Source organism: Camelus dromedarius, chromosome 17, assembly GCF_036321535.1.
Source record: "Camelus dromedarius isolate mCamDro1 chromosome 17, mCamDro1.pat, whole genome shotgun sequence".
NCBI classification, from domain to species: domain Eukaryota; kingdom Metazoa; phylum Chordata; class Mammalia; order Artiodactyla; family Camelidae; genus Camelus; species Camelus dromedarius.
The window spans coordinates 28,652,227-28,664,634 of NC_087452.1; the positions used below are offsets into that span (position 1 = coordinate 28,652,227).

General features: G+C 37.6%; 1 protein-coding gene across 7 annotated transcripts in view; it reads left to right on the plus strand.

Moving 5' to 3' along the window:
- ERC2 (ELKS/RAB6-interacting/CAST family member 2) overlaps positions 1-12,408 on the plus strand; it is an 870,990-nt gene that overhangs the window by 239,540 nt on the left and 619,042 nt on the right. For all 7 annotated transcript variants that reach the window (XR_010384837.1, XM_064496413.1, XM_064496412.1 and 4 more), the window contains one exon: positions 11,148-11,222. Coding sequence is in view for 6 of the 7 variants with exons in the window: in XM_064496413.1 (XP_064352483.1) it covers positions 11,148-11,222 (75 nt within the window). In the remaining variant the exon portion in view is untranslated. The remainder of the gene's footprint in view (positions 1-11,147; positions 11,223-12,408) is intronic.

A 12,408-nucleotide genomic window follows, 5' to 3' on the forward strand; every position in this document is an offset into this window, starting at 1 on the left:
TTAACTAGGTTTTAAGGCCTGGAAATAATCCTCAGTGTTTCTTGGCTTCACAATAAAAACCTACAGCATCCATTTTTCTCAGGTGCTTTCCCATCTAAGTACTAATCAGGCCCAAGCTTGCTTAGCTTCCAGGATCATATGAGATCAGGTGTATGGGTGGAGGTAAATGACCAGGAGGCTGCTGAGAGCACCCAACATTGTGCCATATAAGACATAATGAACAGAATAATGACTGCTTAGTAAGAAAGACCTTAGACCAGGAAGCTATCACTATGTGAGAGATGGATCCTATTTTCTTCATGTTTTCAAATGAGGAGAACAAAGGCCACTGTATATAAGGTTTAAGGAGAAGTATTTCAGCTCAGAAACAGAGTCCAACAGAGAAATCTACCAAAGGAGTCCCCAAATGGTTAAGATTAGCTACCCACCTGTACTTGTCCATGCAGTTTTCCACAGTCCTTCCCTCATTAGGCTTGGATACTTGCCTCTCATTCTCTCCCACAGCATATTGTTCAAAACTGGTGGGGTCCTAACAGGGAACTGAGGAACAAACAAGAAGACAGATTTAGTTACCTATTAAAAACCTAGATGTTTGTGAAGCATGAAGGGAACACAAATAGCAATATAAAGAAGTGTTAGTAAGTAAGGTGTGAATTTAGGTGTCAGACGCCTTGGTCACACTCTCAAGTCTTACTGACTGTGATCTTGGGCATATTATTTAACCCTCTGACTCTGAGTGTCTGCAGCTTTCTCGTGGGGGTGGTAACTGCTACCTGTACGAATGTTGTGCAGATTTAACCAGGGGATAGATGGGAAGCATGGAGCTTGGCAGATGGTAAGGATTCTGTAAGTGGCAGCTGCTATTATTGTGGTCTGGTATTCCAGTTACATACTCCTTCTGCTAGACTGTCAAATTCATTGAGAGTTGACAGGTAACATATTCACTTTGTTACATATCTTTTTAAAATTATGTTTTCCTTTTAATTACATTTTTTAAAGTTTTATGTTTTTATTAACATTTTTATTGAGGTATAGTTGATTTACAATATATAAGTTTCAGGTGTACAAATAGTGATTCACAATTTTTCAAGGTTATACTACATTTATAATTATTATAAAATATTGGAATCTGTGCTGCATGATATATCCTTGTAGCTTCTTTATTATACATAGTAGTTTGTACCTCTTAATCCCCTACCCCTATTCTTGCCCCCCCTTCCTGTTACATTTATCTTTAATATCTCCACATTGTTTAGCATGGGCTAGGCACACAATAATTATTAAACTAAATAACTAAACTTTATTATTTGTCCTATGACATTGCTAACACCACTGGCCAAATATTTGGAAGGTGGCATCTCTGCTATTAATTTCTATGATTCTCAAAACCATAGCATCCAAAGGACTAAGATAAATCTGTTAAACAATCTTTAATGCAGATTTAGCAAAAATAGTAAGTTATGTATTAAAACAAAGTAGGGGAATTGTGTATGTGCAGAGATTCAGATGGTATGGTCTTCGGTTCCCAAATATCCGTTTTTTGCGAAAACTAGAAAAATATTTTAACAGTAAGTTTGTATAATGTGTATATATTTCCACATAAACTTTTTCTCCATCTCTCTGAAATTCTAAGTCTTTTATATAAGACCAAGAGGGCTTATGAGGTCCTACATGGCCTTGTAGAATCTGTCCTCTCCCCAGCCCTTACCTCTTGGGCCACATCTCCCAACACCTTCTTCATCACTCTCTTCACTGCAACAACACTTGGTAACTTGCTGTGCCCTGAAGCCTCTAGGTACGATATCACCTCCATTGAGAACGCCTGCACTATACTGTAAGGCAGGCATTCTGTGTGTGTTTTACTTGGCTCAGAGTGGTCCTTCAGTATTTCTTGAATTATTCAGGCAGATCCAATGGCAGTGATAGCTAGTATAAGATCACAGAACAAGTGGTCAGGGAAGGCATTCTGCCAGGCTGCATTCTGTAATATACTTTCAGGAATACTAATAACCATTCAGGAGCAACAACAAAAATAAGGATAAGTCTCAGTGATTGAGAGTGTACTGAGTGCCAGCCCAGAGAAGTACTATACATGCCTTATTTCATCTCAATTTCACCATGGTGAGGATTAGAAAAAATTCAGGAATTTACCTAAGATTACACACTTAGTAGGTCAGCGGATAGGATCTTTTTAACTTAGAGCATGAATTTTAACACTCTGTAAGTTTTACTTTCCAAATAGTGAGGTTTATTTTTAACTTTTGTTATCAGTTTGTTCTATTATGTTTGAGTGAAGAATGTGTCCTATATCACTCTGCCTTTTGGAATCCATTTGAGGTTTTTCTTAGTGGTATGGTATGTGATCAATCTGTTTAAATGGAGTCTTGAAATGGGGGTCTGTAGGGTCCAAAGTTCAGTGTAATTTTCTATTAATGCAGTTTTACTAATTATAACATTTAAATCTTTTGGATAATTTTTTTTAGTGCTTTATCTGTCAAACATTGAGAAGGATGTTAATACTTGAAAGTAATTTTTTTTCTCCACTTCTGTGTGTCTAACTATGTTTGCCATTTGTTTTAATATGTAATGTGGATATCAGTACCAGATAACTGTTACTAAGCTAAATTTATGTTAAATTTCAAGTACTCCAGAGAAGAGTGAGAAATGGAATACTGAATCAAAGGAGAATTAGGGAAGTGACTACAGTGAAAGAAGCCAATGGAGATGTAGGTGTCAACCTCAAATACCAAGTCAAAACCAAGTGGTGAAACACGGGCAGTAGAGCATGGTGGTTAGAAACAGAGACCCTGGAACTAGACCTCCTGAGATAAATCCCAGCAGAGCAATTCAGTAGTTTGGGCAAGTTACTAACTTATCTATGCTTCCATTTCTTGGAGTGAAAAATAGTAATAATAATAGTACCTACCTAAGGAGGTTATTGTGCAGACTAAACAAGTTAACATTTATCAAGTGTTTAGAATAGTGCTTAGCACATAGCAGTGTAAAAGTAACTATTAGCTACTATTATCCTTCACATCAGACTCCTCTTGGTCAAAAAGTATTGTAGAACCACCAGGCTTATAAATATAATGTCATTTGTACTGTTTTGTTGAATGTCAATTTTAACTGAGCATGTACTCTTGGCAGGCAGGTACCATGTTAGTTACTTGGAGTATAATGGATACACAGAGTCCCTGTGTTCGTGGAGCTTACCACTCAGTGTTGAACACAAACATGAATCTGTTAATTTTATAAGTTAGTGTAAAATTGTAGTCATATCCAGTGCTATGAAGGGAAGGTACACACAGTGCTATGGGAGTGTTAATGAGGGTGGAGGATGTAGACTACTTTGGCGGGTCAGGTAGTGACCTTTCTTTGACATATTTGTAATATATGGGTTCATAACAAATTACTTCAAACACTTGGTGGCTTAAAACAACAAATATGTATTATCTCACACATTCTGTGGATCTAGGAATACGGGAGTCACTTATCTGGGTGGTTCTGGCTCAGAGTTCCTTATGAGGTTGCAGTCAAGCTGTTGCAGGGCTACAGGCATCTGAACACTTCCCTGGGGCTGGATAATCCATTTCTATGATAGCTTATTACACGTGGCTATTGTCAGGAGGCCTCAGTTCCTTGTCACATGGGCCTCTCCTTAGGACAGCTTGAATGTCCTTATGATGTGGCAGCTGGTTTCCCCGGGACAACTGATTCAAGAATGTGAGCAAGAAGGGAAACTATAATGTCTTTTATGACCAAACCTCAGAAGTTGCATGTGCCACTTCTATCATATACTCTTTGTTAGAACTGAGTTACTAAGTTCAATCCACAGTCAAGGGGAAGATATTTAGGCTTTACCTTATAAAGCAAATGTCAAAGAATTTGTGAACATATTGTATGTAAATGAAAAACGAATGCACTCTATTGTTAGATTTATACTATTTATGAGGAGTTGCATATGTAATAAAGACACAATACATGTATGAGAAAGACAGACACCAACTTTAAGATAATGGTTTCTCTTTAGAAAAGGAGATGGAGAGGGTTATGGTACTTTAACAGTTTCTGTTATGTTTGTGGTTTTTAAAATTTTTAAAAATTACGATGAAGTATACACAACATAAAATTTGACACCTTAATGATTCTTAAGTGTATAGTTCAATAGTGTTAAGTATAGTTTCATTGCTGTATAACCAATCTCTAGAACTTTTTCATTTTGCAAAATTGAAACTCTGTACCCATTAAACAACAATTCCCCATTTTCACTATCCTCGGTCCCTGGCAATAATCACTCTACTTTCTGTTTCTAGTTGAGTTTGACTACTCTAGATGCCTCACATAGGGGAGATTGTACAGTATTTGTCTTTTTATGACTGCATTATTTCACTTAGCATAATGTCCTCAAATTTCTTTTATGTTGTAGCAGGTGTTATAATTTCCTTCCTTTTAAGGCTGAGTAATACTGCATTGTATGTATATACCACATTTGGTTATTCATCCATCTGTTGATGGAAATTTCAGTTGTTTCCACTTTCTGACTATTCTGATAATTCTGCTATGAACACGGATATACACATCTAAAACAGAGTTTTGATAAAAGAAATGATCAGTAAAATATGCAAATATGGTAGCCTGAGGCTCTTTTCTCCTTCCATTCTCCCACAGCATATTCCAGTCAAACTTTCACTCACACTGTTCACTAAAACTGATCTAGTCAAGGTTATGAATGACCTGCATGTTGCTAAGTCCTGTGGTCAGTCATCTGGCTTCATCCTATTAACTGCTCAGCAGCACTTAATAAGGTGGTCATTCCTGCATCCTGGACTCATTTTCTTCACTTGAATTTCAGGATGCTACACTCCTGGATCTCTTCCTACCTCTCTGGCTAATTTTTCTCAGACTTCTTTGCTGCTTCCTTTTCATTTCTCAGACCCCTTAATGTTGGTTGCCCCTGGTCTCAATCTTCTGATGTCTCTTCTCCTCTTTATGCTTAGTTGATTTTATCTAGATTCATTGCTTTAAGTGCTGTCTATTCACTGATCTCAAATTTGTAATTGTAACTTTTACTTCTCCCTTCAAATCAAACTCATCTATTCAGCCACCTACTCAACATCTCCACTTGCATGTCTAATAGCATCACGAACTTAATACATGCAAAACCAAACTCAGTTCCCGTTAACTCCCACTCCTCCCCAGTCTCCCTTATCTTGGTATTCCACCTCCATTCTTTCTGTTTTTCAGACTAAAAGCCTTGAAGCCATCCTTCATGTGTCTCTTTTTCTAGTCTCAGGCAATCTATCGAGAAGTCAGGTGAGCCTCACTTTTAAAAAATCCAAACTCAATTCCTTCCCATTGCCTTTAATCTGTCAGCCTGGTCCAGTGTTTTATCATCTCTTGCTGGGGTTATTCCAGTTGCTTCTTTCTAGTCCCTCTGGTTCTTGTCTTAATCTCCCTCTTCAATCCCAAATCCCATACTGCAGTCTAACAGCTGAAATATTCCTTTAAGAAAATGTGTCGTATCTATATCATGGCTTGTCTTTGCTCAGAACCTTCCAATGGCTTCCTGTTTTTCTTAGACTAAAACCAGTATCCCACACAATGGACTCCAGATATATATCCATCTTCCCCCCACCCCCCACCCCTGGGCTCCTCTGACCTAATACATTCCTCATCTCTTATGTAGCGCTAGCCAGGTACTTAAACGTTTGGTATTCCCACTGCCTGGAATATCTGCACAACCAATTCCCTTACATCCTTTAGATCTTTGTTCCATTGTCACCTTTCCCTGAAGCTTTCCCTAAACACCCATTTGAAATGGCTACTGATTCCCCATCCCCTAAATGTCCTGTTTCACCTTCATGACTTATTTTCCTTTACAGCATTTACAGCAAACTTGTTTGGTCTCCTTTGGAAATTGTCATGCCTCTCTCCTATTGGAATTTGAAATAAAAAAACCTGTGAAGACTGGTTCACTGCTGTATTTCCTATATCCCTTGCTTCAAATTATTATTTGATATATAAATTTTAAGACTGATGTGAGTTGATTTTGAAATTATAGCGTTGCTTTTCTGTAAGTTTCTCCAGTTGGTTTTGTTCCTTAAAAGTGACAATTAAAAAATATGGCTTCAAAATCTTTGACACTCTTCCGTGGAATCTGAGCAGGCTTGTGACTGCTTGAACCAACAGAGCATTACAGAAGTGATGCTATGGGACTTCTGAGGTTAGGTAATAAAAGATCATGCAGTCTCTGGCTTATCTGCTGGAACACTTGCTCTTGGAATTTTTACACCTCAGGTTGGAGTACCCTGAGACTGCCATGCTGTGAGAAAGCCCAGGCCACATGGAGAGGCCATATATAGTTGCTCAGATGGACAATTCTGGCTAAACTCAGCCTTCAAGTCATTTTTCCAGCCAAGGCACCAGACATTTGAGTGAAGAAGCCATCTTAGAAGTAGATCCACCAGCTCCAGCTGTTCCAGCCCCTGATACCATGCCTTAGAAACAAGCCTTCTTTACTTTATCCTTTGTGAATTACTGACCTAGAATTCATGAGCATAATAAAATTGTTTAACACCACTAAATTTGGGGAGATTTTGTTACACAGCAGGAGATTACCAGAACGGTAAGGCAGAAAAGTCAGGTAAAAATAAGAAGTTACTTTTGGATAGAAAGTTAAGTTTTGATTTTTTTTTTTTTTTTTTTTTTTTTTTTTTTTTGTCTACTGAAGAAAGTATATGGTATGTGCAGACATTATTCTGTCAGGCTCATCTTGGATGCTAATGTCCATCCAGATTAACTCAGTAGACTTTAGATTCTCATTAACTGCCAAGAAATGTCATCCCGATGAACCACTTGAGATTTCATGCTCAGAATTATGGATTATTGGTAAATTTCCATGTTGATCACCTGGAGGAACTGGCAATTTTAAACCAGCTAAGGCCAACCTAGTCGGGAAATTACAGAGAAATACATAACCTCAGTATCAGTGTCATTGTGCTATCTACTTTTCTTCTTTTAATTTTATTCTGTTTTAAAAATTGAGAATGGGTGTAATTAGAAATACCAGCCAGAGATGAACTTTTCAGAATCATCTGGCTATTAGAAATGGATGTCCTCAGACCTGGAAGGGCCATTAGAAACCCACTCGTAAAGGTTCTTATTTTATAGATGAGAGATGGGAAGGGGCATGCCCAAGGTCTCAGGCTGAACTATAGGGTCCTGACTCCACACTTCCCATATGGTGCTCTTTCATCTCAATAAGTGGTTTTTAGCTTGTAGTCTGGTTCAAAAATGAACTTCTTGGATGCTGGGCCAGGCCCTGTGAACCAGCCAAAATGGTATACCATTTTGTTTATGTTTGCTTTTTTGTCTATTTCTGGAGAGAATCCACATTTTCCATCTGATTCTTACAGAGATCAGTGACCCAGAAAAGCACTAGAACCATTGCACTTGATGATTTAATACTGTCATTTAAAAACTTCCAGAGTAAGTTAAATCTTGTGCTTCCTCATCCCTATATCAGATACTCCTGGGGAAATTCTTTAGTTGAGATCAATGCATAATGGGTGCATCTTTCAGATGGTTAGGGATAGTTGGAACACCCAGCAACCAACTCATCTTGCTGTCTGTTTGATAACACTCACATGTTAAAATTAGTTTTGTAATTCAAAAGCAGCAAACAATACAGGACTAATTAGATATTATTTTTCCTTCCAACCATTGCAGTAGTTAAAGCAAAGACAGCTGGGTTCTCCCCAGATAAAGCCTGAAAGCACAGAGGCTAACTTATTAGAAGTTTATTTTCTTGTGTACCACCATCCAATGTGGGTGTTCAGCAGCCTTTTTACATGGCATTTCAAAAACCCATTCTCCTTTTATCTCTAGGTTCTGCCATCTTCTTGGGTCTTGGAGTCCTTTACTTATAGTCAGCAGACAGGAAAAGAGAGTTGAGGACAGGGTAGGAGACTTTTTATGGAGTTGAGTTCCTCATTTTTACCCATATTCCACTGGCCAGAAATAAGTCACATGGCCCCATCTGGATACAAGGGTGGTGTTGGTGGTACTTCTGAGCAATAGCTTAGCAGTACTGAAGAGGAGCACAGATCTTCATTGGGCAACTGGTCCTTTCTGCCACAGACAGAGTGAGCAGTTTAAAGATCCTGAATCTCAAGAGATGGATAAAGTATCTGGAATGGTACTTTCAGACAATCTGTGAAGTCTGCGTATGGCTTATAATCTTCACTTACCTGATACCTTAGGAATTAAGGTGAACCTCAGAAACTATGAAGTCAACATTGATTGAAATATAACGTAGTAGGATAGGAAAATTACAATTCTTGGGTAATTGGATATTCTTTTATTTATTTATTATTTAAGGAGTGACAGAGGGTAAGGGTCCAATCTGGATTTTGAGCTGGTTTGTATTATAACAGAACTTGCATAATTATAGCAAAGAGGACTCTGTTTTCATTTTTGTAAAACTGTTGCTACAACTTTAGTTTTGTTAATGCATGTTTGCCCTTAAAAATGTTTTCAGGCTTGGCAGAAATTATAATGGCACACGTCGTTGCCCTATGGTTTTTATTTTTGTTGTGTTGCTTAGTTGCTTCTTGATTATTTCTATGTGTTTTATATAAGCTTAACCTCTCCCTTCAAATTATCATGATTTATATTTTGGAACCAGATTGACTATGGTATTAAATTATTATGAATTTCATTCTTAGTTTTAAAAATTATGATGCCTTTGGTGCCACAAGGTATCAGAAATGGTGACCTGTGAAATGTGTTTCTTCTACCACTTATTATGGAACAGCTCTGACAAGTGACTTACTTTCTGTTTTCTCATCTATGAACTTTTATTGGTCTGGTCAACTCCAGCAATCTTGGAAGTAATGTTGAGGGTTAAGTTGCTTCTTTTGTTTTTTTAAGGTTGAAGTCCTCACATGATACCCCCAGTGGTGTGCTAGAACTGGATTGCACTGGCCTAGGAAAACCAAATATTGGAAACTTGTTGTAATAGTTGATGTTACAAATACAAACTCATGATTAAAGAAACTGTATGAAAAACCGATAATTTCCTAATTTTTGTTACATTACTTTATGACCTATGCTCTTGATGTTATCTGTTTTGTCCATATGGTGGAAATACCATATGATGGGGTGCTGTTGCAACTCTCTGCCCAACTCTGCATTCAGTGATGCCACTTCAGTAGCTTGAGGTTGGCCATGGTGGGTGCTAGTTGTTAAATGTTTACCAGGAGTCCACTGGACTCACCACACAGGTCAGTCTTTACAGGGTAGTGTTGAGGATTGACAGAGACAAGTGGTGTCAGGGACATTGTAGATGTTCAATAAAAGACAGTTGCTTTTAAGGATATTCCTTCAGAAAATCTCTGCCATCAGCACAGAGCTTCAAAATGACCTGTGTTGTCAGGTCATTGCAGTCCAGGGCCTCTGAAAGGACACTGAATCTCTTTCTGTTTCTCTATTTATAAAATAGGCTCATTAATACTTGACTCCATCCCTTCCAGGGATATGTTAGGGAGAAAATGTCCCAATTGATGTGATACCATTTTGAATAATGAGGAAGCACCAATTCTAATTTTTCTCAAATTGAAGGTTGAGAGGTAGTTTTGCACAGATTTTCTGATTTGTGCCAATGACAACTTTGAGAAGAAAAAATGTTACAGTCCAGAGCTGTAGCAGTAATTCTCTAGTGCTGGTCCCTAGGCATGTGCACTATGGTCCATGACCAAGTCCTCTCGGGCTGCTGGCAGATAAGGACAATGTAATAGGATATAGGTGAAAAGTTGTCTGTTTTCTCATCCTGGGACCCAGGGAAGGACTGTCTTTTATTGTTTGTTGGTTGTTTTATTGATTTTGTTCTTTTGGCAATTTTTATATTAATATGTTCTATTTTTATGAAATGATGATGATAGTAGATGGTAGTGGTGGAGGTAGGGTTCATTTTAATGTCTTTACTTGGAAAAAGCCAGAAATTATAGTTGGTCCTCTTCTTTAATGCCTAAGGTTTTTCTTTTCTTTCTTTTTCTTAAAAATACCCGTGGTCCAATGGAAATGTAAGGACCTAGAACTCCTCCATGTTGACTTTCAGTGATTTTTCTGGAAGCAAATAAATCTTATGGAATTATCCATAGGTGGCTTTTAAGTCAAATAAATCTTAACGGAATTAATCCATAGGTGACTAATTGTTTCAGCAGCATGGACATGCATGAGCACTTTTGTTTACTCCTGTCATTGGCTACGTTCATAAAACCATTGATAATTATTATTAAGAAAATCAAAACATGAACTGAACAAACCTTATCTTTATCTCTTCTGCCAAAGGCAACCTTTAAGAGTCTTAACAGAACTGGTTTTTTTTTTGTTTTGTTTTTTGTTTTTGAGAAGAAGCATGTGAAAAGTGAGTCTTGAAGCTTAAAATTGTAATTATGTTGTTTTCTTTTTAGCTAAAGAAGTACTTGGGTCTACATCTGGCTTTAACCATTTTTGTCTCCCCTCTAACACTGTTGATATTAATGCCAGTTTTAATTTTCGGCATCATGAGTGCATAAATATATCACACACAGATGTGGTTTTGAACAAGGACTGAAACTGTAAATTAGGAAACAAGAGATTCACAGGGTTTCATCAGATCAGTTCACTCCAAAAAGTGACACAGTTGTACTGAAAATGTTTTAAATTGCTCATTTCAAACCTACCTCAGTAGCAAAATGCCATGCGTGCAGCGGGTTTGCAACCACGTTAGTCATTTTCTTTTCTCCGTTTTCTTGCTATGTTTGTATTGGGAGCACAGAGTAATGTAATTTAGTAAATTTGATGGCTGGGCAGCAGCCCCAGTGTTGAACAGTATTTGGACTATGATTACTTGCTGGCATTGTCACAGTTGACGTTAATTATTGATGGAAGTTTCAGAAATAGCGCATGTGCCAGGAGCTTTTCACCGGAACGCAGGGCTCCAGGCAGGAGGGATGCTAAAGAGGGTGGGGGAAGAGGCACCTGTGGCTTTTTCGTGTCTGTGCACAGTGAACCTGAATCTTGTGGGCTGTGTGGTGCCTGTGTAAAGGTCATGGTATAATGGAAGGATGAACCGTCAGGCTTATTTCTATCGTGTTCCTCCCCAGGAATTACACCGAAGAAGCCAACTTCAGCCGGAGCCAGCCAAGACGAAGGCTCTCCAGACTGTCATTGAAATGAAGGTAGGAGCTGTTCACGTTTGTCAAAAACAGCTGTTCCTTTGGAGTTTGTTCTAAACTTGATGGTGCCTAACATAAACACATGAAATTAACCTTGTATTTTTCTCTAGGCACCCTGGTGGGTGCTTTTCTTCTGGATTTCTTTGCCTTCTCCAGTGCATTTAATTTATTGCCCCTTTAAATAGGATGCCTTATCTGGGCAAAAGAATAAAAGGCTCAAGTATCCCTTGGCTGAAAGGAGCTGGATTTATTTCCAGAGCATAGCCAATGATTTCAACCCTAAGGGAGGTTTTGTGTGTGCTTTGAAAGTAAATTTCTAAGGCTAGAATAATTCTTTTCCTCACATTCACATTATAATGAAAAGACACCTTCAGAAACTAAGATTTGGCAAACAGAAGTTGTTTTAATGCAACAGAAGTTTTAAATAATTAAAATTATACTATCAGCAAAGTTTACTTTTCAAAGAATAATACTTTCCTATGACTCCGGTATTTTCTCCTAACTAAGTCTGGAAGTCATGGTTACTTATTAAATATTCACAAGGTATTTTATTTAGCTGTGGAGGAATAGAGATACAGTATTTAAAAGAAGTGAAGATCCTCTTGGATGGATTTAGAGCATTTAAAGAATAATGTGGTAAATAATGATGACATAGCCATTGAACTATGATTAAGAAACAAATCTAAATGAAACCCAGTTGCTTTGTCAGTGTCTAGAAATTTAAAGTCTTTTTACTTCCAGTATTTGCCAGAAGGAAACAAATAGTATTTATCTTAAGAATAAACAAAATTTATGCCAATGATGTTTGCAGTCTGATTATTCTACTTATAAGCTTAACATTCGAGAGTTCGCTAGTCACCATCAGCCTACAAAAGAAGTCTGAAGCTTGCTGATAGGATAATGATTTTTCTGTCTTTTTTGTAGCACATGATTTTAAATTGTCTGCCAAAAATTTCCCAAGTCCTGGGGAAAAAGAAACTAATATGAACTACTGAATTCTTGGCATGTACAATTCTGACTTGGGATTTTTTTTTTCTAGTCAATGACAGTGTCTTCATCCAAGTGGATTTTTGTGGAAATAATGTAGAACATTTACTTTAAAACTTTTATGTCCCCTAAATGAGGTTACATGACTCAGGGCACTTATAATACATTTGCAGCAAATTAGTTTGAAAAATATTATCAAAGG